Raw genomic sequence first — 24,925 nt, forward strand, 5'->3', positions numbered from 1 at the left:
TATCAGATTGAGAGGCAGGATTGCTGATCTTGTCCATTGTGGGCTAAACATGTCCGTCAAGTTGCCGTCTTGATCTTTCACAACACAATAGGATCAAAACTTGTTTCAAAACATAGTCATGCTATGTTAACTGGTCATCACGCTGCAACGTGGTGAGGATGCTCTTCCAAAACCATCACCACAGGTTGTGAAAAATATCATTGTGTCATAGACTGAGTGCCATATCTATCCTCACCAAAAGCTTGAGATACAGGATTTCCGGGATTTCCTCAGCTCTACAGGGCTGCCTTGGAACATCTCTGGATTTTTGGTAGTGCTGGGGTGGATGCCAAACCGTGAAAACTGCATTGGATAGCATAAGAGGGCAAGGATGGAGAGTCCAGGAAGGGCACAGAGTGAATACTCCCCTTTGGAATTATTGCCTGAATTCACTTTACATAGGCGACTGGTCACTTTTCTCATTAAATGTATTTGATGTCAATATTTTCTCTTTTTTACAAAGGCAGAGAGAATCCTCAAGGCTGGGTGGGGTATGGGAAGGCAGGGGGTTCATCTGAGGAGAAAACCCCAAGCATTTCACTAGCCCATTGTAGGCAGGGGGCAAGGTGAGTGCCCAGGCTCCCAAGTGAGAAAGGCTGAGGCTGGTTTTTAGGCCCCAACCCCAGACGGCACAAGGCCCTGTGTGTGGCTGTTGCCTCACAAACCCTGAGGCCAGGGACCAAAAAGGTACAGGCCACCTGTGGGGTCTCCTGGTGCCGTTCGGCCACTCCCAAGCCCTCAGGCTGGATCACCAAGACGAGGGGTCCCTTCCCCGGGGTGGCTGTCATAGTGACGGTGGGTTTGCACCTCTTGATGGTAAATATTTGATTCCAGCCCTGAAGTCCTCAAGGACTGGGCTGAAATGTCCCTATGGGGAGGACTCCAGTTTAGTGGAGGTCAGTCAGCCAGGGCTAGAGGGGGCACTGACAGCGGAGGCACTCTATAGTCATTCTCTATGGTTACAGAGACTGATGGGTAGAGAGACGCCGGGATGGAGGGGGGCGCTCTAGGCTGCGTCTCTATTGTCAGACTGCTGGAGGAGTACTGGGCCGCGAGATTAAGGAGCGGCGACGCTCTAGCCCGATCTCCTTGGCCGCGAAAGGGTTGGAGCTGGTACTCTCAACGGGGACTCTATGGTTAGGCGAGGCCCGCGCTGGCAGCAGTGCCGTGGGAAAGGTGGAAGGCCGCGCTCTGGGCGGGCACCCCGGCTCTCTATGGTTGGAGGAGCGCCGGCCGTTCGGTTTGGAGCGGCGCTCTAGGCCGGCCGGATCTCTGTGCTCCGGGCCGGTTGCTAGGCTGAGCGGGGCCTAGGCCGCGGCGTGTGCGGGGCGCCATGGCCGCCTCCCCGTCCCCGTGCCCGGCGGGTCCCCCGGACGGGCTCTGCGTGCTGTGCTGTGGGGAGCTGGAGGTGGTGGCGCTGGGCCGCTGCGACCACCCGATCTGCTACCGCTGCTCGGTGCGGATGCGGGCGCTGTGCGGGGTGCGGTACTGCGCGGTGTGCCGGGAGGAGCTGGGCCAGGTGAGCCGGGGGGAGCGCTCTGGAGCGGGGCCTGCCGGGGCGCGGCCGGCCGCGGGGAGCCGGGGAGAGGAGGCGGCGGCCGGGCCGGGCCGGGCGAGAGGATGGGGGGCGCTGGGTGGGTGGGTGGAGTAGCCCCGAGGAGAAGGGGGAAGGCGGCCCCGGCTGGGTCCCCTGGTGCAAGCCGCGGGGCAGGGTTGGGGCCGGGCAGGGTGTGATTTTTTCCCACGTGTACACTCGTCTCCGGCCGGGTCCGTCTCGCCCGGCCTGTCGGGCTGTGGGCAGGGACGCTGAAGTAGCTGCACCTCAGGTCGCTGCTGTGGTTTAACCACGTGTTGGGGCCGTTTAGACGGCGTCATGCCATCGCGTGGTCAAGCCGCTGCTTTAAGTGAGCAGCGTGGGGGGGTCTGGAGTATGGGACCCCTCCTTTGGGGGCCTTCAGATTCCGCGCCCCCGATCAGAGACACCTCAGTGCTGGGGCCGTCTTGGAAATCCCTCTGGGCTGCCCGGTGCACAGCTCTGCACAGTCCACAGGGTACTCGCCAGGACATCCTGCCTCCCTCTGAATTGCCATGGGTTCTGTGCCGCGGATCTAGGATGGAGAATCCTGCCTTGCTAAATATGGGAACATGTTCCCATGGAGAAGGGCTAAGTATTATTTATGATTCCAGAGACCATCTGTCTGTTCTAATTGGTGTGTGAAGCTGTCACCACTATAAACGCTAATTAATGTAATAAAGAGCAAAGTCTGCCTTATATAGAGAGGGTGGGGACCCGGATCCACCCTGTTTGTCTGGTAACACCCTAGAGACCAAGATACACACAGCCAATAGTACAAAAGCCGGTTTAGCTTGAGGAAGGGAGGTTTCTCCTTCTGTCTCACTAACAAAAATACCAATTTGGGAATTAGTGTGTTGGGACTCATGGAGTTGTAGAAACGCTGACCATAAAGTTTACTACTCTGTCAGCTTGTTAAAGTAAACTTTAATAGAAAAGAGGATTGATGGTGCATTCCCATATGGTCACACAGCTGTTCTGGACATGGGTTCTACTTCTGTGGGCCACTAAAATGCTGAACAAATTTGTGCTGAAGGTCAGACTATGGGGATGATGGATCCTAGAATAGTTTATGGCTAAATCAGATCTGTAGTTAGAGAGATATTCTTTATATTTCTTTCACATAGAAAAGCTTTCTAGCTTCACTACTAGGTATATTGCCTGGCGTTGAGCTCTGCCCCTAATGATGCAGCTACTGTTCAGGTGCAAAGAGAAGGGTATTGAAAAGCAGAGAAGGTATTAAGAGATTATTTCTCTTTTGATTTTTATTTTAAATATTTACGTAAACCTGTCCTTGTTCCCTAGTGTTAGTATTAAGGAGACACCAATAACTCTGCCTGTCACCTTGCTGGATTCTTGCTCTGATTTTAAGCTTGGGGGAAGGTGTTTTACATGCTCTCTCTGGACTTGCGCAAGTCCTGCATTACAAAACATTGTGATGGTGATGTATTTACTTTTACAGCTCCTTCAAGTAGGAGGATTCTGCAGTACTTTCTTTAAAAAAGGGAAAACCTTATCTGAACTTTAATGTGCTTTTATATGTTGAAATTTACTCCTTTTTTACAAATCAGTATTGCAAACTCCTACTGCAGTGCACAAGAGCAAGTCAGCTGGATCCAGTTATCTAATTGCATTTTCTGAAATGTCTCTTTGGAGCTTGGAAGAGAAGCAAGAATGTAGCAAGGTGGCAAACAAACTTATTTTTGAAACATAAGAAAGTTTTCTCCCACTTGCATTCTTCAGAGAGGATGAGATGAGTTCTGGGTCAGTGCAAAAGGCAATATAGATAATGCTTCAGCATGTGCAATATCCTTTTTTTATTATTATTACTTCCAACGTACACACTGAGACAATGAAATGTGTTGGGTTTTCTGACCCGTGAATTTATGCAGGGAGCATAAATTTGGAGCAGCCTCTGTGTGTTAGCTTTCTGCTGCTCAACAGACCTCTTCTGAATTTCTGCCTCTCTTCTCAACAAAATTTTGACTTGTCCAGACATCATCCTAGTATGTAGTTGTGGAGATAAAAGATATTGGAACCATACTGAACAACTGAACTTCCAAGGTAGTTGGTCCTGAAGAGGCTGATCTTCTCCCATGGTAGAAACTACTTGCCACTTATGCATGCTACATTCTTTGCTGTCATGGTTTCTCACTGCTTTCCTAGTTCTCCATTTTTGCAGACTTAAATCCGTTTCCAGCCACTGGATTGCCCTTCCTGTCTGCAGTTCATATTTTCACTCCTATTTACTTCATTATTCTATTACCTGTCCTCACTTGATGTTAGATTTAGTGTATTTTCCATCTACTTTTCTCAGAGTGTCAATATCTGCAGGCATTTCTCTTTGCATAATATTAAGAATATAATCTTGGGGGCTGGAAGTGCCAGGGAACTAATCAGCCGTTCATCTGTAGGTTGGAAGTTTGAATACAGCCAGGGTTGGTAGTAAAAAGAAAAGGAGTACTTGTGGCACCTTTAGAGACTAACAAATTTATTTGAGCATAAGCTTTTGTGAGCTACAGCTCACTTCATCGGATGCATTGGTTGGTAGTGACCCTCTGATGGCTGGTGATTGATGTGGAATGGGTTTGAAGGATCTCAGTCCAGTTCCCAAAGAAAAATGTTCAGGTCACTAAGAACACAGTAATTAACACTTTTCATTGGCAGTCTCAGTAAACAAGTCAACAGCCTTCTTAACCTGAAAGGGAGGTTCTCTGGGTCAGAGTTGAGGCACCTTGATGGCAGCATGGAGAAGCTTGCACTAGTGCTTCCTGTTCTATAAGTAAGACTTCACTTTCCAGAGCTGCAAGCTGTTTTTCAAGAATGTTAAATTCACATTTAAAAATTGTCAGCCTTCAAAATGTTTTTTGTTGTTTGTGCAGCACTGACATGGGGAGAGATCTGAGCCATTTAAGGAATAAAAATTAACACCCGAATTGAATGATTGAAATGGTATTCTAAAAATGAATTGTAGGTGCTAGGAAATGAAGTATGAACAGTTGTTTTTTCCTTGCCAAATGAAGAGCTCCTCCCAAATAAACTTCATTGGCTGCTTTTCAGTTGCTCTAATCATTTTAGCAATGTGAAGATCTTTTATCATTGTGCATAAGAGACCTAGAGTTTGTGGAAGCCAGAAGTCCATTATTTGTTTGTTTTTTCCTCACTACTACATAAATTTGTTAACACTAGTATAGAATGCCACTTTATTTAAAATCCTAGTTAGGGATATTGATATGATTTTTATCCAGACTACATACATCTTCTGCAGCTCTGTCTTTGTCTTGTTCTACTCTGATGGTTGAAGATCTTGTTTTAATCCCCATGGAGGGCAACCTGGGTGAGGAAATGCAGCTTGGTAAATATGTAATGAGTCAAGTGCATGTGGTTTTATCCACATGGTGGAATGAGAATAAAGCTGAAATGCATGAAGGAGGAGAGTGAATAAATGTAGACATTCTACATTCACTTAGTGATGATCACAACTATGGAACGTGAAGTTAAACTAACAGCAGTGCAAGAGAAATGATTATTTGACGTTAAACTGCCTGATCTCAGAACATAACATTTAAATGAAGGTGGTAGTGAAAAGATGAGTCTCCTACAAAGAAGCTTAGAGGGAGTTGAAGGTAATGTTGCTGGGGAAAGTATTTTAGAAAATGGGTAAAAGCTTTGTCTCAGTCTGTGGTGGTTTCTGCACATGTGAATAATCCTCTGGGTCTGCTTCAAGGCCTGGGATAAAAGTAAGTTCTGTGAGTAGCCTTTACATCAGTGGTTCCCAGACTAGGGGCGTCGCTTGTTCAGGGAAAGTGCCTGGTGGTCCGGGGCGGTTTGTTTACCTGCTGCATCCGCAGGTTTGACTAGTCGTGGCTCCCACTGGCCACAGTTTACTGCTCCAGGCCAATGGGGGCTGCGGGAAGGGTGGCCAGCATGTCCCTCGGCCAGCGCCACTTCCCGCAGCTCCCATTAGCTGAGAATGGTGAACTGCGGCCACTGGGATCTGCGATCGGCTGAACCTGCGGATGCGCCAGGTAAACAAACCAGCCCAGCCCGCCAGGGGCTTTCCCTGAACAAGCGGTGCCCCTAGTTTGGGAACCACTGCTTTACATATTCCCACTCCGAGGATGGACTGGCAGTGCAGCTTGGATGGTGGAGCGTTCTCCTGCCCCATCCCTCCCTGTTCTCAAACATTCTGAGGGCAAGGTTATAAAAGGGGGTTTGCTGTTCCAACGGCCTGTGTTCCTTCCATCTACAGTTGCAGACAGACTGGAACCACTCTGGCTGGCTAAGACTTGTGTGCCTACCTGTCTGATGTGGTGGTACGCTTTCTGTTGGTCCTCTTCACGCTATCTGAGACTGAATGTGATGTCGAGTACCAGTGTGTTCAAACATAGTGCATCTGTAGCTTAGGTTGAATTGCTTGGCAAGGAAAGAGCCTCTGCTGTAATTTAAGCATGCTCACAGGGATAGACCCTAGAGTAGTAGACTTATTACCCCTAAGCATCTAGTTTCATGCTGCTGCTGCTGATTATGGCCGCTGTCCAAGGGAGAAGCAAACTGAGAAATTTCTCTCTTTGCTGAAACCAGCTGGTCTTAGCCGTGTGGACAGGACATTAACCTTTGCAGCTATTCAGTTTTGTAGTAATTATTCATAGTAATTGCTATATTTTGTGGGCTCAGCTTTTGTTCCTTATGCCATCTTTCACCCGTTTGAATTATTTCAAACAATCCTTTTATTGTAATAATACCTGGCTCTTATATAACACATTTAATCAGTAGCTCTCAAAGCACTTCACAATTTTTAGTGTATTTAGCCTCACAATACCCCTGTGAGGTAGTACTAAGGCATAAGGAAGCTAAGTGACTAGCCCAGGGTCACACAGGAAGTTTCTGTTGGAGCAAGGTATTGAACCTGGGTCTCCCAAATCATAGGCTAGTGTCCTAAGCATTGGGCCATCCTTTCTCATTTATAGTTGCTCCAGATATCCTCTTGGTTTTTCAGTGGCGACAGACTTCTTTTTTAGCCCCCCTGTCGTACTGTTGTGTGTGTGTGTGGGAAAAATCAGGATAGGCTGTTGCAAATGAGCTGTGCCGAAAAGTAAGTCCCTGACTGAAAAGAGTGGAGCTATGGGCACTACAGCTGGGTTGCTTCGTAGACTAGGTCTGGTAGTAGCACAGTGTTTGTGTGTGATCAAGAAAGGCAGCTGGGAACGTCAGTATGACTAAATCTTCTCTGGTGACACACTAATGCAGACGGAAGTGGCAAAAGTAATGGTCACAGAATCAGCATAGTGTTTGGGGTGGATGAAAGTAGGTTTAAAGATGAACGACAGTGTAGTGTGTGTAACGGAGTAAGAAAACAGGCCGTACTTGTTTGAGTCTCATGCACATTTAGGGATGTGTCATGGAGAAGACTGTTTTGGTTAAATTAAATTACTTTGGAAGAAGCCAGTAGACTCATAATGATCATACTACACGCGCGCACACAGTACCTCAGACCTGCTATTGTGAGGTATTTCATGAACAATAGCAGTCCTAGTGTCAACTGAAAAACAATTAGAGATCTACTGTGACTTGTCTGAATTGGTGCAGGTGATTCTGACTGTTGCGTTATTGGTGTGATTCCTTTGTGTTTCTCTGTTTCTTGGCTGGCTGTTTATTAGGGAAGAGAATTATGTTTCCTTTTTATTGGGCTGCTGGTTTATTTGTAAACAATACTTACAAAGGATGCATCTGAATTTACTAATCCTTTAAAAAAATCTTTTTTGCATTTTTTTTCTTATTGACTCTTGTTAGCTTGTTTCCTTGACAAGACTCTGGCTTATGTCGCTGATCACTTATATCATAAAAGTTCACTGTATTATCTCCCAGCAGCACATGGGGAGTGGGGTGGGAAACAAGTGTTCAGTATGTCTGGGATTCAATACACACTTACAAGTATTCGTAACAAGTTTAGATTATAATGGTGATCGACTGTAGACCAAAATAACATACAACTTTGTATGTGCTTTCTCTAATCTTTCCTGTTTGTTGTCTGTAGGTGGTCTTTGGAAGGAAGCTTGCATCTTTTTCAACAATACCAATCAACCAGCTGCAGCATGAGAAGAAATATGACATCTATTTTGCTGATGGAAAAGTTTTTGCACTGTATAGGTAAAACATAGCATTCTGTTCATCTTCCTAGCATTATCATATTTTCCCTTCCTTTTTTCCTTGGGTCATCTGAGCAGTGGGCTTTGCTTCAGGAAGAACACCTAGGAGGTGACCTTGATTATAGCTGTGGTTTTGCCTTCGCGTAACAACCCTGGCATCTTCGGTTGATTTCTGGGTATATTGAGTTTGTTCAGAAAGATGAGGGTAGACAGATTAGAAAAAGGGTCCCAGGCAAGTCTGTACAGAAGGTAGCCTGTGACTTTAATATGAGATCTCTAAAATAATCTCTTGTCCTCCAGTATGCAACAGGAAATGCATGCTGCCCTTAGGTAAAACAGTGCAGACTCAGCTTGTGGAAATTTTATTGCAATGTGTGTATTTTGTACCATGCTGAAGAATGGAGAAAATTGAACGTGTGTGCCTGGAAGTGTCCAAGAGACCTGGGGCTGCAAAACGGACACCTCCTTAAGTCTGAAATCCTAGGTCTTCAGCAGCTTAATATCTGATTTGTCATTAAAAGTCACTTTTCCGTCTTTCCCACCTGCGGCCGTGAGCAAGATGCTGAGTGACCTCTACTCCTTATTAGTGCTGTCTCTGTTAGTAAGAACAATATCATCACCTGATTTATTAATCGTGTTTTTTCATAGTGTTTAAGAACCAACCAAGAATGGGGCCTCATTGTGTTTTATAGTGCCTCACATGGAGTAGTAGATAGATTGTAAGTCCCTGTCTTGAAGAGCTAATTAGACAATACAGACACTGGTGGGGGAAAGGAGTGTAACACAAGCAGAATGAACAATGGGATGGCAGCAAATGTCATGTTAGTTCAATGTTTGTTTGGGTTTTTTGTGTGGATTCATTTAGGAGGGGGATCAGCTAAATGGAAAGATAAGTGACGGGAGATGGGACATGGAAGGGCATAGGGCTGAGGAGTAAATGCAGCCAATGCCTTTTCTTGGAGACTAGTGCAATGCATTCAGCCTTGTTTGGTCCAAGGATGGGACTCTGTAAGTGCATTGGTATTCTCTTACAGCTTGGCGTTTGCTGGATTGGATAGTGGGTTTGGTGGCCTTCTGACTTAGAATGGAAAATGGAAGTATGTTGTGGGATTTTGCTAGACTAACTGTGTGAGGAGTTTTCAGATAAGTGAGATATGGTTCCACTGTACTAAGTGTTCCCAGAAACATGTTGCTTGTTGCCTCTTATTATTAGTAAATGACTGCAGGGTAAGTAGGAAATACATTCTGATTAATAAATTTCATTTGCTCTGAGCGGTTGCATTTTGTAATGATGTGTCTGGTTAGAAATGTCACATTTTTTGAAAGCCAAACCCAGTGATTTGTTGCTGAGGTTTCTGAATGCCATGAATAGCTGCAGAATGACAGTCAGGAGCTAAACCCATTAAACTGTTCCCTAATAGTGAACTGTGTTTCTGCTTCTGCTGTCACCTGGTAGAATGGTGCTTTACTTGTTTCCTCTTTCAGTATCAGGGCTCTTCTTTTTCCCCCCCCTTACACTCATATTGAATTAGCTGCAGATGAGGTCACTTTTCAACTATATAATGTAGATACAATATTGCATGAGGTTATCGCCTGTCAAAAAGATTTAACTTGGTTGGATTTTAACAAATCACAAATTAAACTGCAAACTTTTTACCATTACCTTTGGAGGAAGTTGAGAACACACCCTTGTGTTAGAATTCTCCAACACATTACAGTCTGCTCATAGGCCGTGCACTCTAGTATTGTATCACTTTTCAAGCAGTAGCTGTACTGCTCCCCCTCCTGATATTCCAGCTTCCACATAGTTTTCTTCAGTTTTGCTCCTGGAATGATCGAGGGTATTTTGGAATGAGCATAATCCTAACCTCCGTGAGTTAGAAATTGCTGTGACAGCTTAAAAAAGTAACACTCTTGCTAATAAAACACTTTTCTTTTCACTGTAACATTTGCTGAAGTGTAGGTTTTTTGGGATAGGATTTGAAATAACCTTGATAAACCTTCCTTGAATATCTTTGTCCTTTAGGAAGCTACTGCAGCATGAATGCCCTCTGTGTCCAGATGTGCGGCCCTTCAGCACCATTGTGGACTTGGAACAGCACATGAGAAAACAGCATGAGCTCTTCTGTTGTAAACTATGTGTTAAACACCTGAAGGTGAGCCATAAAAATGTGCTTTACAGCAGGGAAAAAGAGACTTCATTGCATGGGAATCTGTGTAAACTAAGTTCGTAGGAGACTTGCTGGAGAGGGAGGGGCAGAACGGAAAAAAGGACACGGTGGAGAAATGGAATCAATGACCCAGTAGAAATTTCTTCCACCTTGCCAGTTCTGTTTGAGTGACTTGCAGCATTTTATAACCACCACTTGTCATAAATTGGTTAATTAAGGAAATCTAAGGCTTTCTGTCTGGATTCTATTTTAAATATATATATCTTTATAGCCCAGCCATCTCAAAAAACCTTATGACGTTAGCTCCACCCCAGGTGTGGATTAATGGCATGGGTCTAATTTCCTGCTTGCAGTCTCATCAGAAAGTCTGACTATGGAGATCTGCTTTCTGTAGAACCCCTCTCTCTCTCTCTCTCTCTTTTTTTTTTTTTTTGTATTGTGTTTTTTAAAAACCCAACCAAAAACTAATTCTAAAAAAGTTCAGAGCCAATTCAGAGAACAAGGTGCATCATAGGACCTCAGGGTCCTCCTCAAGAGCAAAACCAACTCAGAAGTATTTAGAACTTGCAGTGAGTTCATGTATATGATGAGAAATCACCTGAGCAAGTTAAAAGGAATAGAATTGCATTTCATTACCCTGTGTGGCTGTGCAGAGGCAGCTATCTTGTATCTTGCTATAAAGTGGTGGTGACATGGGATGAAACAGCTGTACGTAACTTGCTCACACACAATGCAATCGCTGACTGTTATAACACCTGTTTTGCCACACTAGATTCCACTGGAAAGCTGAGTTGTCTGTAACCTTGACAGGTCACTATACAGTGGGCCTTAAAACTGCATATTGCCATCTTTTTTCTTACATGGGTTCTGTTTTTAATGGCCATTGTTATGTGGCCTGCGATGTGCAGGAGGTCAGATTAGATTATCATAATGGAGATGGTCTTAAAGTCTGAGTCTGTGTAGAGCTAGACAGTTAATACTTTATACCATCCGAAAGATTAAATTTGAGCTTTCAGAGTAGAGAGCAACGCTCTCGCCGAAGTGGTTCAGCTAAAATCACCAGCTGCTGCTGAAAGAACACTTGTAACCTCTAACCTCCAACATGACTGATACTTGTCAGCACTGGTTAATGAGGGAAGGAATTCCTTCAGAGCATGAAGAAAATATATTTGTTACTCTTCACGCACAATTCTGTGATTACGTTTTTTACTTTCACAGATATTGAATAAGAAATACCAGGCTGGACGTGGGCACTTAAGTAGACAGTGGATAGAAAGAATGGGTCTGTAGTTGGTTATTGATAAGAAACCAGAGCAGTAATAGTATCTAGCACTTGCACAATGCTTTACGCTTTCCAAACACTTCATAAACATTTTTATTCTGGAGAACTAAATGTGGACAATGCCCATGGAAAAGAAGGTCCTAGTTCCATTGAGAATTAAAGCTGCTCAGTCTGTTGATGTTAATGAAGCCAAAGTAATCCCTGCCCAAGATGAGTGTAATACCCTTGGTCTAGACAAGATATATATTGAATATCTACCACCAGTTTTTGGAGAGTATTTGGCAATGTTAATTTTTTGGTTCGCTTTCAAACAGTTACATCAAATCAATGCCTAATGTCTTTTGCATATGTGTGTATTTTGTTGGTAGCCTCAGTTTTATAAGCTCTCTTCCTAGAGAAACAAATTCCATGCCAGTAGTGACAAGATATTGGCTGGTGGTGCAGCAGTTGTGGACTGAGCCAATGTTTGTGTATAAGCATGGCACCCAGTAGCTGTACGAGGACTGTTACCAAACGCATAACAGCTGACTCATTTCATTTACATTTTCCCAATCTTGGGTAAGCAGAATACTAAGTGTTTTCAGAAGATGGTTTAGATTTAAAGACTTTTCCTACAGAGTTTGTAACCCAAACTGTGCTACATTGTTAGCACATGAAACAAAATTTACTAGGAGAAAAGTGGAACTGACTGGTCTGTTTTCATTGTTCCAGGTGAGTGAAATGTAAATGAGATTTAAGTTGGAGAGGGACTTGAATTCTTACGCCCATTCACGGAACCATTTAATCACAGATTGTTCATAGCTTGAAAGTGGGAAATTGCTTTGACTAGTAACGTTGGCCCATGACATCAAGATTGGTAGAACCTGATTTACTCCATCAGTAAACTGCGTAGTTCTCTGTTGACATGAGGTAATTCTTTCTTTAAGATCTTTACACATGAACGTAAGTGGTATTCTCGCAAAGACCTCGCTCGACATCGAATACATGGGGACCCAGACGACACATCTCATCGTGGGCATCCCCTTTGTAAATTTTGTGATGAGCGTTATTTAGACAACGACGAGTTATTGAAACACTTGAGACGAGATCACTATTTCTGCCACTTTTGTGATTCAGATGGTGCTCAGGAATATTACAGGTTTGTGAGAGTGGCTGACTTGGGTTTCTTTTAATTTAATTAAAAGATTTAAATCTTGATGGAAAGGTGATTGCATCTGCTTTCAGTCTCTGAGAGTAGGTTGTCCAAAGGCACCCAATGCAAGAGTGAGCAGATTGCTTTTGATCCCTGTTAGAATTTGCATTGAGGATGGAACCCTGGGACCGACAGACCCACCTTTTCTTCTGTTCGGCTGCTTGTCTCGTCTGAAGCCAACAGAGACATGCTTTACTGAAAATGGGATGTATGTATTGCTTAGCGCTACATCAGTGCAAACGGAGCCATTGAGCTTTAAAAGTTGTATAAAACTGTATATATGAATGAGAGATCCTGATCAGACCCTGTGCTGTGCAGTGAATTGGCCTTAAATGCTGTGGCAAGAGGCAATCCCTCTGAACTCAGCAGCAGTCCTCAGTGGCAGACTGGAATGCTGAGCCGCTATGGCTACATTTACGTTTAATAAAGGAAGGGAGGTTTGTAAAGAAATATTTAATCAGTGCAGCAGCTGGTCTCTCTCTTTGTGTTTAAAATCAATGTATTTATTACTGCTCCCTCACTTTCAGTTTCGAAGTGAATTTGCTGGTACTTAATTCTCACGGGGGAAGCCTGGGGGTTTGGCAAGTAATTGAGCCATATTTGGGAAACTAGCCTTTGAGACTTAGGAAGACACAATGGATGGTTTAGGATTATTGGACAAACACATCAGATGGATGTTGCTGATGATTATTTCACTACAAATAATTTAAATGTTGACATTTAAACTGTCGTCTTTAGGGCTCCATATTAAAGCACTACAATGAGTGGGACAGTTCACACATATGAGATCTTGCTTCAGACTGTCTGCAGATTCAGACAGCCCTTCATCCATTTATATCCAGTTCATGCTTTTAAGGTTTCTTCACAGTTCAAGGCTAAAAACAAAAATTAGACTCTGGAGTGCAGTTCTGTGACAGTTTCTGCAGCTCTGCTACATAAGTCCATAATAGCCAATGGTCTAAGATTTATTTGGTGAAAAGTAGGTCTGAATAAAAGTTCCTTTTATGGAGGAGATTTTATGCAGGGCTAATGTGACATGGTCAGTGAGGCATCATGCAGTGAATTTGGTTTAACTTCTCTGAAACATGCATTAAACTGTTCTGTGTCTTGACACACAGAGAAGTGCGTGCAGAAGGTCGCTGTTCTAGAGTTTGCAAAATGGAGTGACAACACTCAAAGTGTTTTTAAAGAATGAACAATTTTTTTAAGTTGACTGCATTGCTGAACTAACCAATCAATGTCTGTCCTCTTCCCAGTGATTACGAATACCTTCGCGAACACTTCCGTGAAAAGCACTTCCTTTGTGAAGAGGGACAGTGCAGTACAGAACAGTTCACTCATGCTTTCCGTACAGAAATAGATTACAAAGCACACAAAACAGCCTGCCACAGCAAAAACAGGGCTGAGGCCAGACAGAACCGACAGATTGATCTTCAGTTCAACTATGCTCCCAGGCACCAACGGAGGAATGAGGGTATGTCAGACTGGAAAGACTCAGTTGCCAGAAATACCTTCTTATTTCTTAATGCTTTGAACGTTTTCAGAAACTCGGTGTGCAAGTTGGCCATTTGTGGACTGAAAACTGATTACATCCCATTTCAAAATAGGGGGATTATTTTCACAACTGACTTTCTGATCTGCCTTAGAATTGCTTGGGATACAAGTAATATGAATGAAGGGAGTGATAACCATGGTACTCCCAGGGGTACATCTGGTACTAAGAGTGGGGCAATACATGGATATTTTTTATGTTATTGGAAGCTGTACATAGAAATCTCTGCACATCAAGATGAAATTTGTCCTAAACTTGAATCACAGTCCCATAATATATGGAATCCATATACTGCTAATGCATTTTAATGCAATAATGGTAAAGGCTAGCTGGTTTTATAAAATCAGTGGTTGCTGATTGAGAGTCAAGAAAGGTCCTTTTGTACTAATATATTTTAGTATCTTTCAATCATCTATGGAGCGATGGTGTTACATTCCTAGATTAGAAAAACAACTGAGCGAATGATTGGACATGTCTCCTGGTCAGGTGTTGTGGGTGGAGAGGACTATGAAGAAGTTGACAGATATAACAGGCAAGGACGACCAGGTAAATCGGGACTCCGAGGAGGGCAGCAAAACAGAAGAGGGAGCTGGAGATACAAGAGGTGAGTAACTCCGTGTGCTGTAGAACTTACTGCAGAGGTGAAATATTTTCTTATTTCTTAAATGATATAAACTTGTAAAGAGTGATAAAGTTTGTGGACGATACCAAGCTGGGAATGGTTGCAAGTCCTTTGGAGGATAGGATTAAAATTCAAAATGAGCTGGACAAACTGGAGAAATGGTCTGAAGTAAATAGGATGAAACTCAGTAAGGACAAATGCAAAGTGCTCCACTTAGGAAGGAACAAACGTTCGCACAATACAAAATGGGAAATGACTGCCTAGGAAGGAGTACAGCGGAAAGGGATCTCTGGGTCATAGTGGATCACAAGCTAAATATGAGTCAACAGTGTAACGCTGTTGGAAAAAAAAAGTGAACATCATTCTGGAGTGTTGTAAGCAAGACACGAGAAGTAATTCTTCTGCTCTACTCTGCACTAGAAAGGCCTCAGCTGGAGTATTGTGTCCAATTCCGGATGCCACATTTCAGGAAAGATGTGGACAAATAGGAGAAAGTCCAGAGAAGAGTAACAAAAATGATTAAAGGTCTAGAAAACATGACCTATGAGGGAAGATGGAAAAAATTGGGTTTGTTTAGTCTGGAGAAGAGAAGACAGAGGGGGGACATAACAGTTCAGTTTTCAAGTACGTAAAAGGTTGTTACAAGGAGGAGGGTGAAAAATTCTTCTCCCTAACCTGAGAGGATAGGACAAGTAGCAAGGGGCTTAAATTGCAGCAAGGGAGGTTTAGTTTGGACGTTAGGAAAAATGTCCTAACTGTCAGGGTAGATAAGCACTGGAACAATCTCCGTCAGGAGAGGACTTTGTCTAATCTGTTCTTAAACACCTGTCAGGAATGATCTAGTTATTACTTAGTCTTGCCTTGAGTACAGGGGATTGGACAAGATGACCTACTGAGGTCCCTTTTCCAGTCCCACCTCTATGATGGTATTTTGGTGGGAGGGCAGGAGGAAAGTGAGGAAAATGAGGAAACTACAGTACCAACTCCTTAGATAGGGATCAGAGTAACAGCCGTGTTAGTCTGTATTCGCAAAAAGAAAAGGAGTACTTTTGGCACCTTAGAAACTAACCAATTTATTTGAGCATAAGTTTTCGTGAGCTACAGCTCACTTCATCGGATGGCATCTGATGAAGTGAGCTGTAGCTCACGAAAGCTTATGCTCAAATAAATTGGTTAGTCTCTAAGGTGCCACAAGTACTCCTTTTCTTTTTGGATAGGGATGTGACTAGTTTTCATTAGAAGTCTGGGCACCACGCACACAATTAAACAAAAGTATTTTACATGAAATTTTGACTCTCTGCACTTGCCAAAGTAGATGAGCATTGTAATCTTAAAGTTATCGTAAACTCTCCAACATGTGGGTTAGTATAACTGAGGATTTTCTGGTTTAAGATGATGATTTTCATTCCTGACTTTTCTGAGTAGGATTTTCTGAAGTAACTGACATGCCTTTGCAGGCTTAGCGGACCTTTTAGGTTTGGGCAGTCATTAAGTTCCTGTTCTAAGGATCGTGCTTTTTTTATTGAACTAACAGGTCTGTGGTTGGCCTGTGCTTTGGAAAAAGAAGAGGGTTAAGTATTGAAATTTAAATTTCACTTTGTCTCCTTTCATCCACACAATATCTAAGAGCTTTATACCTACTGTATGTCTATTTTTCTTTCTTGCTGGGCAGTCAGTGGTGCGTTTGTTACTGGTAACTTCACTGGGAAAATCCATCTCCAGGCACCATATACGTTGGTGTGTCGCATGTGGATCTTGCATGTGTTGGAAGTTTATGATGAACCATATTACACTAACTTACTTGGACATACAAATGAGGTTTTCGTACCTTGAAAATGAATGGGAGAGACTAGTGTTCCCATGCATCTCTGATATTCTCATCCTGGTTCATGCTGTACTTAGATATTGGTTATCACCGTATGTGGAATTTAAAAGTCTGGTGAATGAATGTTGCCTGTTTCACCGAGCCTGAACCTGGATGTGATGATATGAATTAAGTTGAGTTTCACTTGCAACCTTTCCCAGCAGGTGGCAGCATAAGGCAGTTGACATAAAGTAGTTTGAATGTGAAATTTAAAGGTGTGGGAGTTGGAGTGAGAGACAAAGGTGCTTAAAAGCCCATTAGTCCTTTCTGTTAGACCTAAAAAACCTGTCCTGTCTTATAGAGAAGAAGAAGACCGAGATATTGCAGCAGCAGTCAGGGCATCAGTAGCAGCAAAACGGCAAGAAGAAAAGAAACAGGTAGAGGATAAAGAGGATGGCAGTCGAGGTAAAAAAGAAGAATTGAGGGATCCAGAAGTGTCCAACACTAAGCGAGTGCCAAAGCCTTCAAATGAAGCCACAGGTTAGTTGTGTGCGTGTTCTGATGGCTGTAGAGAATTCCAACAGGCATGGGCAAAGGTGTGAATGGTTATGGAATTCATGGCAAAGAATTGATTTTGGCCATTAAAGAGACCAACCCAGCTAGTCTGCCTCGAAACATATCTGAGTGTCATTCCTTCCTTTGGGATTCTGGCAGCGTGTTCATATTTAAAATGGATCTGGGCAGAAATACTCGAACAACCAAAATAATCAAACCAAAGTGTGTACAACATCCTGATTTGGCGTACAGACACTGGTAGGTTTAGATTGCGCTCCTTTCTAAGTTGGATGTCTCCCTTAGTGTGAAGAAGTTAATTTCCAATATTGGTGTAAAATTGCTAGAATCGGAAAGCTAAGGCCTGCCATGTTGTGCTTTTTCAAGTGAGGTCATTTTAGGCTTTAAATATTATATACTAAGTATTGGTGTTTTAATGTCATTCTGTAACCTAAGTGCGAAACATTCCTGTTACAGTATCATAAAATACACTGAAGACTCATATGGCATTAACATCTCTATTTATTCGGATTATACCTGGAGTCAAGAATCAAACCTGTCCTACATAAACCAGTGGCTTAGTGTCACTCTTCTTGACTATAGTTAATATGCTGCAAGTTAAACCCAGGACATGGGGAAACAGTAGCAAATGTAGTTATCAGAATGGAAAAGTGCATTTTTACATTAGTTTAAAATGCACGTCCATTTTTCTGAATTAGAATATCACAGTCAACAGTGGCATAAAGTACCAAAACCGGAATTAGTTATGGTGTCCTGATGCTCGTTGATAGTTTCCAGGCGGAAATGAATGAATTTTAGTTAAGAGCATTTCTTTGGTCTTTTTGTCAAAGTTCCAAAAGAAGCAGCTGCTAATGGTGCTTTAAGCCAAGATGACTTTCCAGCGATTGGCTCAGCAGCAGGGCCTCTGCAACGGTAAGTTTGTGCAAGATCATAGCAAAGTGAAGTCTGGTTTATAAGCTCACTTGGGTTCCGAGTTTGGCAGATAATAGTTCTACAGGTAATTTGAAGTTAAATTATTTCTGAGAAATTACTCTCCCTTCCCCTAAATTCTGGCTACGCAAACCTCCCATGTGGCCTTCGTGGGACTGCTTGACGAGGTGTAGGCTATCACTTCCCACGTCTTGCTTGATCTAAAGGTTGCTTCAAATAAGTTTCTAATCATCCCATATCCCATCCTCTTGGACCACTACTCTTTTCTAACCCTGCAGTTTATCTCCAGCAGATAGCCAGCACGTACTGTGGGAGCATGGATGTGTGTCTTCCTCTGAAGCCAGTGGTGGTCCTTAAAGGGGCTACTGGGTGTAGGTGGTGGCTACTGGAGTGCCACTCTAAAGTCTGTGGTTGCTTCTGCTGTGTACCGGTCTGGAATGCAAGCCTTCTAAGGCAGTGTCCAAGTCCAGACCCAGACAATGTGCTCCTGAAGTCTCACTAGACTTGCAGTGTGACATCTCATGGGAGGGCTTTTGTAACCCTATTTGTAAGCACACATGCATTTTAATTTTACCCACAATTACCTGTGAGTCTCAACGCCTCCGCTAAATGATAGTATTTTTGAGGGAAAACTGCAGTTAGATGTTGAGCTCTTTCTGCCCAGTGGATTTGTGCCTCCTCTGTGCTGACCTTGTGACTGCTGTACACAGTGTTTTTCCTTCCCGCAGCTCTGCTCAGCCAGCATCAGTGAAGCTGAAGGAAGAAGACTTCCCAAGCCTTTCCTCCTCTGCAGCACCCACCATCGCTTCTGGGGTGTCTTTAACATACACGGTTTCTGCCAAGAAAACAGCCTTTCAAGAGGAGGACTTTCCGGCTCTGGTGTCCAAAATGAGGCCTAATGCTAGAACAGTGTCTAACATCACATCTGCATGGAGCAACAGTTCCAATAAAAGCGCGGTTAAAGCTGTCGCTTCCCTCAGCTCCAGTTCAAACCATCTGGCCAAAAAACCAGCACCCTCGAACAGCAATAAAGGAAGCAGGAAGAGCAGTAAACTCTCCCTGTCAGATGACGAAGACAGTGGCAGTGGCCTGACGACCCAGGAGATCAGAAATACACCGACAATGTTTGATGTATCCTCCTTGCTGGCAGCTTCCACCTCACAGACTTTTACTAAAGTGAGCAAGAAAAAGAAGATGGGAGTTGAGAAGCAAAGAGCATCATCCCCCCAGCTGCCAGAGGAGACTTTGCTTCCTGCATCGGCTTTGGAAAAACTGGCAGAAGCTGAACAGACTCCAAGTGCCCCTGCAAATCTCCACCTCTCCGACAGATCCGCAGCTGTCATGAACGGTCACTTGGAAAAATCAGTAGCAATTTGTAATGCATCCAAAGAGCCGCCTGGCCTTAAAAAGCCTCCAGTGACTTTATCTCAGGAAGACTTCCCAGCACTCGGGAGCTCGGGACCATCTAGAATGCCACCACCAGGTAACCCCTGCAAAAAGTCCCATTCTGACTAGGTCAAATAAATGGGCTAGGTGAAACGTGCAAGAGAGAGGAGTGGCTTCCATGGGTAGCCAAAATTACTCTTAAAATGGGAACAGTAGCTCGCAGGGCTAGAGAGTAAAGTAGAAACATTTTAGCCCAGCAAACCGCATTGAGCCGCTTGAACTCCTCCCCTGTGGCCCTGTCCTGTTAAAATTCCATTGAAATGTTGGGAAATACTGCCTCATTCAACAGCAGAGCTGCTGTGTTCTGTCTGGCACTTAGGGTAACTTGTAGATAAGCAGCCAGCCTCCGAACACTCCTGCTTGTCTAATGAGTAATACCAGGTGGACCTGTGCGCTTGGCTATTCCAAGGGCTAGTTTAGAAGCTCCTTTGTGGAGGGACAGTTTGTCTTTCTACTGCGTGTGGACAGTAGCTAGCAGCACGATCATAGTACAAATAATAAATACACATAGGCTTGATCCATCAGTTACTCTAGCTTTACATGGATGTAATGCCCTGGCTTTTAGTGGTGCTATGATGGGTGTAACTGAAGTAACACAATAGTGAATCAAGCCCCTAGAATTGTGTAGTTTACTGTAGTCTGTGTGCATAGCGAATAGATAGGGCAGTTCACTCATAAACACAGACCTGCTGCCTTCCTAGTGGAAAACTCATGCTGAGAGCTCTGCCAGAGCAAAAGAATGACCTAAATGGCAGGGAAGAATCTGCGCTTTGGAGGAAAGTATCACGGAGAGGTTGAGAGCTGGTAGCGACTATTTCAGATTGCGGTAGTTCAGTGTCTCTCCTACACCCAGTGCAGCACAGGGCAGTTGCATCTCATGAAGGTGGCAATGCCCCAAGCCTTGGTAGTAGAGCTCTCGGTTACGTGTAACGCCAGATGGCAGCCTGCTGGAAAATGGCGGTTGTGTGGTTCAGGTGGAGTAAAGCTGTGACCTTGCCATTTGTTCCATTCACCAGTGCGTGTTTGCACTTCACTTTCTGTTGGAAGCAGTAAATCAATAGTTAGGGCTTTAACTTTGTGTCAGAAGAACATTCAGTTCGTAGCATCTCTTGGTCGGACTAGGATCAGTGGCCTGTAAAACAGCAGATTAATCCCTTAGTTTGAATTGTCTTCAGATACATTGGTACCTGTTTAGCTGTTTGGATCTTATAAATGGTAATGTATCATGTCTGCAGACTTTTGAGGGAAGGGAAGGAGTGGATCTGAGAGATGATTGGCTGCGTAGCATAGACAGTGCACTAACTTCCTCCCATTCTGTGCTATTTTAATCTAGGCTTTAACTCTGTGGGGCTATTAAAGAGTCCCCCTCCACCTCCGGGGCTGTCAGTGCCTGTTAGTAAACCACCTCCAGGTTTTACTGTAATTCCATCCACCAATGTCTCTGATCCTGTCACTACATCTCTGAACGAGTAAGTAAAAGCGCTTCGAGAATTCACATTAGTGTACACACAATCTGTGTTTCAGTTCCTCCATGTAGGGGTTCTTAATATTGCATGCTGCTTTGGGGCAATTAGCCTGAACAGGTGAGGTTTAAGAGGCCAGCAGTATACAAAAGGAAGGGCCTGATTCAGATCTCTGTTGTAGGGTCTGTAAGTCAGATTCCTGGTGATGTGTAGAGACGTAGGTGTCAGTTACATTTTGGTAGATAGGTCTGAATCTGAGCAAGTCTAAACAGATGCAACATGTATGTTTTGGGGCAGGGGACCAGCTCAGACTCCCTCATAGTTGTCCCTAAACCTACAGCGAGAAATCCTTAAAACCTTTGCATAGTGACTCCATCTCACCGAGGGAAGCATGACTTGCTGTCAAAAAAAGCTGTTCACTTCTAGTGTTGCACAAACATATGAAAGTTCCTTGCAGAAGACACCCACACCCATAGGTTGTAAACACCAAGCTGAATTTGAAAGTGGGTTTTTAATTATCTGGGATTTGTGGAGGTTCCAGCTGATGCCACCATGCTGTTTAAGTAACTTGGGCGGTGGATTGGGTTATGATAGTAGATCAGAAACCTTTTCCCATTCTGCTTCCGTATTGGCGTATCAGAATCCTTACTGCTGGAGCAATAAGCACAGTCTTGAATTTGCCTCCACTCTAGTAGTTGCAATATACTGCTGCCTTGTAATAGATCACTATGACTCACCTACTAGAAAGAAATATTTGTCTGCATTTGGGAACTTGCTTTTGGGGGAAATTTACGAAGTATTCTAAATGCCACTCTTGGTTCTGATCCTTTCCAAGGTTGGTCTCTTTCGCCATGTCTACAGTGGGATGGGAGAAGGGGCAGGGTTTTTTTGTTTTCCATTAAAATTGCTACCATGAGATAAGTCATCCTCATGCAGACATCTCCTGTTGTAAATAACTCCCCTTTGGTCCCAGTTAGTTAACACAGTGTATGAAGCATGTTTCAGATCAGGCGAGTTTGGATCAAGACTAGATTAAACTTGCATTTTACGTGTTCTCCCCATCTAGGAAGAACTGGGAGCATTGGCAACATGCACCCATCTCCGTGGCATGGGTGTATGTTGCCAATGGGAGTTCCGTGTATAATTGGGTGAAGCAGTAGCATACCCCTTGGTGAGAGATTGGCAAGGGCCATTGTAACAAATCTAAGACATTTTTCAGTCACTTGCCATTGCATGAGGTGTTAATTCACTTTCTTTCCAAATGCAGGCCAAAACCCTGTCGAGGATCTTACTTGATACCTGAAAATTTTCAGCAAAGGAACATTCAGTTAATACAGTCTATAAAGGAATTTCTTCAAAGTGATGAGTCTAGATTCAATAAATTTAAAACTCATTCTGGACAGTTCAGACAGGTAAGTAGTGGAAACCCTTAGAAATATTTGAAGTCCTACTTGGTTGTCAGCTCATTGCGCATTGAGGCAACAAATGAACAGTGAGGTTGAGCGGTTAGAGGTACCGAGGGATGAATTTCACCCTTGGTCAGTATACTCTTTCTTTTCATTGCTAATTGTCGTGATTCTCTTTTAATTAAAGGGGCTGATTTCTGCGGCAGAGTATTACCAAAGCTGCCGAGAGCTGCTTGGAGAGAACTTCACGAAAATCTTTAATGAGTTATTGGTGTTGTTGCCAGACGCAGCTAAGCAACAAGAACTGCTTTCTGCTCACAATGACTTCAGAATTAAGGAGAAACAAGGCTCAAACAAACCCAAAAAGAACAAAAAGAATGTCTGGCAAATGGACTCTGCTTCTGACCTGGACTGCTGCATCTGCCCGACGTGTCAGCAAGTGCTGACTCAGCAGGACATAGCCTCCCACAAAGCTTTGCATATTGAGGATGAAGAATTCCCTTCCTTACAAGCAATCAGCAGAATCATCAGTTAGCTTTCACAAAGACCAATAAAACAGTCTCAATCTTAAACGTGCACTTTTTGGAACGAGGTTTGACAGTGTAGTGCGGCCAACTGTGAGGGCCAGTTGAGTAGTCTTACACAGGTTAGCATTGGGAGGTTCAGTGCAGCCCTGCCTAAAAGAGGTGTGTAACGGGATCACTGGACTAAACCTGTATCTAATTAACACCCAAAATGTTAACTTCCTAAACACCTGATTGGAAACAGGCTAACATTGCAGGTTCGTCAGGTGAGTGGCCACCTTCCACCTTGCAAGACACTACAGTTAAAGGGTGGAACTGTATCATTGTTATTGGTGGAAACAGCTCTGCAGTGTTTTCCTTGCTATTCTGGTTACAGCTAATATTCTGTCTTTGTGGCTACAAAGAGTGAGGGAGGTAATTGGTGCAGAGTTCAGGAGAGAGATGGAAGCTGCTACACTGGTGAATAAGACCATTAAAATGTTGCTGTAAACACCTGGCTGTTTATATAGCAAGGAATATTCCTGGCTGAAAGCTGAAATACTGCTACTTGAATTGGACTGATCTTTCTCTGTGAGTGGTTGAACCTGGGATTTGAAGTTGCCTCTGACTTTCTATGTAATCGTGTTCTTTAAAGAAACTTATTTTGTAGCACTGCATGTAGTAAAGTAGTGTTCAGAGCTTTATTCTCTTCAAAGGGCATTTTCTTCACCATAATTTTATTTAACAGCTGCCATGTTTGATTTCTTGGATGTGTTAATGCAAAACAAACGGCATATTGGAACATGAAATGCTGCTGGTCGCAGACCGTTCTGTTGTTCTGCAGTGCCTTTCAGTGCATGTATCTCTTTACAGTGGTCTGCACTGAAGAGGATAAGCTGTTAAGAATTGTAGGAGTGTTTTACTTCCTTGGACTCCCTTGGTGACAACAGTCTGGAGGAGCTTTGCTCCTACCACTTGGCATTTATAAATCCCAACCGGAGGGGCTGGGAAGAGGGGGCGGTTATCATCTGAAGCAACTCCTCCAACAGCAGCTTTCCTGCAGTGCACTTTCATAGCTGTAGCTTCTTAGTGTCTTATACACACCAATCATGGCAGACCATGTTTAATTTTTAACACATAGGAATAGAAATTAAAATTAATTTTTGAGCAACAAGACAGTGCGTTTATTTAAGCAGCACTTTGATGAAACTGAGTTTGAGCTGTTGAAGCATTAGTCGTGGCTACAGAAATTAATTATCTTTGCCTTCTCTTTTATTATTGATTTTGCTTGATGCCAGACTGCACTATCTGTGGGTTTTTTGTTTTCATATAACTCAGGATATTTTTGAATACCTGATCTTGTACCATTATTCATAGGGCCAGGCTATATCCTCTGAAATGGAGAAGAAAAATGATTTTCTAAGGGGTGTATCTTGTTGCATGATGGTGTATATGATGCATGTATACATAGCAAGGGTTAATGTTTTCAAATTATTGTTCCTAAGTTTTAAATCTCCATTTCTCCATTGCAATAGAGATTGGTATTTTTACGTTTGTCATGCTACCACCATTAAAAAGTACTTTTACTATGAAGCACTTACATGCTTATCTGCTAGCTGCTCATAACACTTTTATAAGCAATTGACCCATGATGTAAACTGCTTTCCCCTTGTCACTTAATTTGGTTTGTAAAGTTCAGAGGTAATGAAATGCATATTCTTTGAAAGAGCATCTTATGTCTTCCCTTTATTTTCAGTTTCTTCTGTGTTATCAAACAGTTACGTAGTCCCCACCTAGGGGATTGAGAACTTGAAGTGACCCATTTATCTAGCCTGATGTCGGTTCATTGTTCCATGTGCTCACATAATTAAATAAAGTATTATTGGAGTTTTCAGGCCACTTCTATTAATTTTTAAATCTTTATTGAAAATAAGTTGCAGTTGGTACACGGACACTGAAAATACACAATCACAGATTGTTCTTTCAAAAGATCAATACAAAAATTGTAAACATTTTTATTTACTCGCATACATAGTCCACTCTATACTACAATGCACGTAGGGCTATTGACAACTGCAACTCTTTGAAACGGTCTGCTTGTAAAGAGGTATCTGGAAAAAATTAAATTCGCAAACCACATTTGGTATCAGTTTGATATTAAAAACTATTAAAGAATCTGAGGTTTAAATGCATATTGCAACAAAATACAGGCAGCTAAAT

The 24,925-nt window shown here is 43.2% G+C and overlaps 1 protein-coding gene across 1 annotated transcript; it reads left to right on the forward strand.

Moving 5' to 3' along the window:
- The first annotated feature begins 1,246 nt into the window (after positions 1-1,246).
- ZNF598 (zinc finger protein 598, E3 ubiquitin ligase) lies at positions 1,247-24,602 on the forward strand. Its single transcript, XM_074965016.1, has 12 exons — positions 1,247-1,558; positions 7,650-7,762; positions 9,788-9,917; positions 12,141-12,352; positions 13,663-13,880; positions 14,445-14,562; positions 16,746-16,924; positions 17,788-17,869; positions 18,616-19,370; positions 20,667-20,802; positions 22,064-22,208; positions 22,390-24,602. The coding sequence occupies exons 1-12, from the start codon at positions 1,373-1,375 to the stop codon at positions 22,735-22,737; spliced, it is 2,622 nt and encodes an 873-aa protein (XP_074821117.1). The 5' UTR covers positions 1,247-1,372; the 3' UTR covers positions 22,738-24,602.
- The last annotated feature ends 323 nt before the right edge of the window (positions 24,603-24,925 follow it).

The sequence above is a fragment of the Natator depressus genome, chromosome 10 (assembly GCF_965152275.1).
Source record: "Natator depressus isolate rNatDep1 chromosome 10, rNatDep2.hap1, whole genome shotgun sequence".
NCBI lineage: Eukaryota > Metazoa > Chordata > Testudines > Cheloniidae > Natator > Natator depressus.

Bases quoted from the DNA above. Each gene is read 5' to 3' on its own strand.
- ZNF598 (XM_074965016.1), top strand. From the start codon at position 1,373: ATGGCCGCCTCCCCGTCCCCGTGCCCGGCGGGTCCCCCGGACGGGCTC. The intron at 1,559-7,649 runs GTGAGCCGGGGG...TGTTGTCTGTAG, and splicing joins GCCGGGAGGAGCTGGGCCAG to GTGGTCTTTGGAAGGAAGCT. The intron at 19,371-20,666 runs GTAACCCCTGCA...ATTTTAATCTAG, and splicing joins ATCTAGAATGCCACCACCAG to GCTTTAACTCTGTGGGGCTA.